Source organism: Triticum urartu, chromosome 6 (assembly GCF_003073215.2).
Source record: "Triticum urartu cultivar G1812 chromosome 6, Tu2.1, whole genome shotgun sequence".
Lineage (NCBI taxonomy): Eukaryota > Viridiplantae > Streptophyta > Magnoliopsida > Poales > Poaceae > Triticum > Triticum urartu.
The window spans coordinates 495,624,477-495,627,377 of record NC_053027.1 but is presented as its reverse complement, the minus strand read 5'-3'; the positions used below and the strand labels follow the sequence as shown (position 1 = coordinate 495,627,377).

The 2,901-nt window shown below is 47.7% G+C and overlaps 1 protein-coding gene across 1 annotated transcript; it reads right to left on the bottom strand.

Annotated features, from left to right (window-relative positions):
* Positions 1 to 1,594: 1,594 nt before the first annotated feature.
* On the bottom strand, positions 1,595 to 2,434 carry LOC125514535. Its single transcript, XM_048679875.1, has one exon. It carries the CDS (start codon positions 2,311 to 2,313, stop codon positions 1,915 to 1,917), a length of 399 nt encoding a protein of 132 aa, XP_048535832.1. The 5' UTR covers positions 2,314 to 2,434; the 3' UTR covers positions 1,595 to 1,914.
* Positions 2,435 to 2,901: the final 467 nt, after the last annotated feature.

The window sequence follows — 2,901 nt, the reverse complement described above, 5'->3', positions numbered from 1 at the left end:
CAAACAAAGAAAGTTCTGTCTTGCTGCCTCTAATAGAAATGCATACATCCAAACAACAACCAAACACATAGCAGATTCATGTGCTTTTAATTTGTGTGGAATTCATCCTGAAATTTTCTTTTATTATAGAATGACACAAAACTTTTTTCTTTTATTATAGTGACACAAACTTTCATTTACTTTGGACCTCGTTGCTTGAGCTCTGCACAGGAACAAGAACATAGAGATAAATAAGATGTGTCTAAAACCGTGCGGATGCGATTCCACCGGAAATTAGCAGTTCAGAAATGTTGGGAGAGACAGAAGAGCACACCAAATATCTGAACACCAGGAACATATGACACAGAACACGTACTCCCATCCAATAACTGTCAGCTTCACCAGATTTCAGCAAACCTTTAAACTTTGAACAATCGCAAGCACATGCTTCTGCGTGATGGATAGGAATATTGGCTCAAAACTCGTCCACTGAACAGTCTATGCGAACACACGCTTCTGCGTGGTGGAGTACAAATAAACAGTGGAAATCAAGTAGCACCCAACAATCTTCTCCATTGGGTGATTCTAATGCTATTCTCCAAAAGATTAGAGAAGCGGGCATAAACAAAAATGCTGAACTTGCCGATTCCCTCTCCCCTGATTTCCATCCGGATGTTGCCACCTCAAGCCCGTAACATTCGTTCGATATGATTTAAGACTGTAGGCGTATTATACATCAAAGATAGTTCTCCAAAAGATAAAAGACAAGTGAGCATAAATTCTTACCACACTTTTCAATTAGAAGGGCGAGAGATTTCAGGTTACAGGACAGAGAGCACATCAATGATCAAAAGATGCTCGTAAGGCCCAGGATTTAGATACTTCCCTTTTTTGAACTGCAGGATTTAGATACTTGAGGGGGCAGCGGCAAATTGTTTGAAGCGGACAGCAACGACATGAAAGCAGATAAGATATCACAAACACTCATTGATCAAATTTCGTCAGGAGAATTGCTGTTGTTCAAACTTAAAGCATCAGCAATTCAAAATTCAGATGGAAAGTTGCAAACATGGAAATAATAAAGCACTGCAAACATCAAGCAACATAACGAATCAAAAGAAGGCATGCATTCCACAACAATCAGCCCACACAAATCAATAGCTAAAATGGAAGTTACAGGAACATGGAAGAACAGAAGATGAATCAAGTTTTCTGAAGCTGCTTGCCTGCTTCAACACTCAAATCCCATACTATAACTAAAGGCTGACCCAGGTTATGAATAAAAACTAGCATCATATGTTCTTCATGACCAGAACCAGAGTATTATACCTTCTTTTTTGTTTCCCTTCCCAAACGGTACTGTAAATTACAAGTCTCTTCCACTATAGAATTAGAATCACCCAATAAAAAGCAGGCATTCTTCCATCTTGTGACATAAATCAACTCACATTCCAGACCCAAACCAATTTACATTCCAGAGACTCCATACCTTCCACAACCAGGGCAACTAAACACGCACTATTCCAGTTCCTACCAAGGCAAAGCATCTGGGGGCCTGAACTTAATTTGGCAAGCATGTGACAAGAGAAATCAACAAACATCCATGAGGAACAAGTTAATGAAAAGTATGATTCCAGCATGGCTATCCAAATTTATGGTTCTGAGACACATTCGCAAGAACGTTTTGCAGGAACAGTGTTCATGATGATCTTTATCGCATAAAGACCTATTTTACTCGAACTAGATCTGAAGCAGGTAAGTGATAACAGAACGCTAGCGAAATCCGGATCGCGATCTCAAACATCCACACTACAAAGGAAGAAGAACACGGAACGCATGCATCACAGGTTTGTATCTAGGAACATAAACGCGGGAGAAGACGGAGCAACGGCACCGTCGGCCTGCCGGGGCCGGGACGCGACGGGGAGGAGGGGATCAGTCGTCGCGCTTCTTGAGCTTGTCGACGCGCTGCTGGAGGTGGTCGAGCTTGACGACGAGGGAGGTGACGGAGAAGAGGATCCAGTAGAGGAGCAGCGCGGCGGCGATGAGGAGGGCGTTGCGCTGGGACTTCATGATGGACTTCTGGTGGCGGAGGTGCTCGGAGGGGGTGCAGGCGTGCTCGTCGTCGCAGGTGGGCCGCATCTCGTACTTCCAGTAGATGTCCATGAGCAGGAAGAGGCAGAAGGGCACCACCGACATCATGGGCTTGAGCGCGCTCCGCACCACGGAGATCATCCCGCGCCGGAGCGCGTCGAGGCCCGGGAGGGTCAGCAGCAGCAGCATGATGGCCTCCGCGCCCGCCGCGTACCCCAGCACCACCCACTCCAGCGCCATCGCGGCCGGATCTCGCGCCTTCCGATTCGCCGGAGATCGCTTTGCTTGGGAGAGGGGATTTGGGAGGGGGATGGGGAAAACTCTGGTGGGCGTGCGTGCGTGTGCGCCGGGGGATTTCGGCTTTAGCGAGGGGAGCGGGGAGGGGGTCGATCTGGGGGGGGGGGGCTTTTGGGGGGAATGGGTCTATGGCAGTGCGGGTTGGGGAGGAGGTTGGGTTGGAGCGGCTCTTGTAGACGCGGTGCAGGCGGGCGCCTCAGATTTAGACGGACGACACGTTCGAGGGGCTCGATGGCTGAGTCAGTACGGGGCGGGTGGAGACGAGAACCTTCGTGCCGACCACGGAAATCGCCGTGGACGGCTCTGATCGAACTGCGGTCAAGTGACGAAAGGGAGATTCGTACACGGACGACACGAAGCAAAGTATGGGGTTTGCTTCGCTGTTAAGGTTGGGTCTCGCATGTCTGAGAAATATAAAATGGTTGGGAATTGGGATCGCGGAGCGAGTTTCATCGCAGGTTTTCTTAGGAGACAAATACATTTAAGGTCACTAAAATTGTCAATGAACTTTGAAATACGTTTTATGACCGT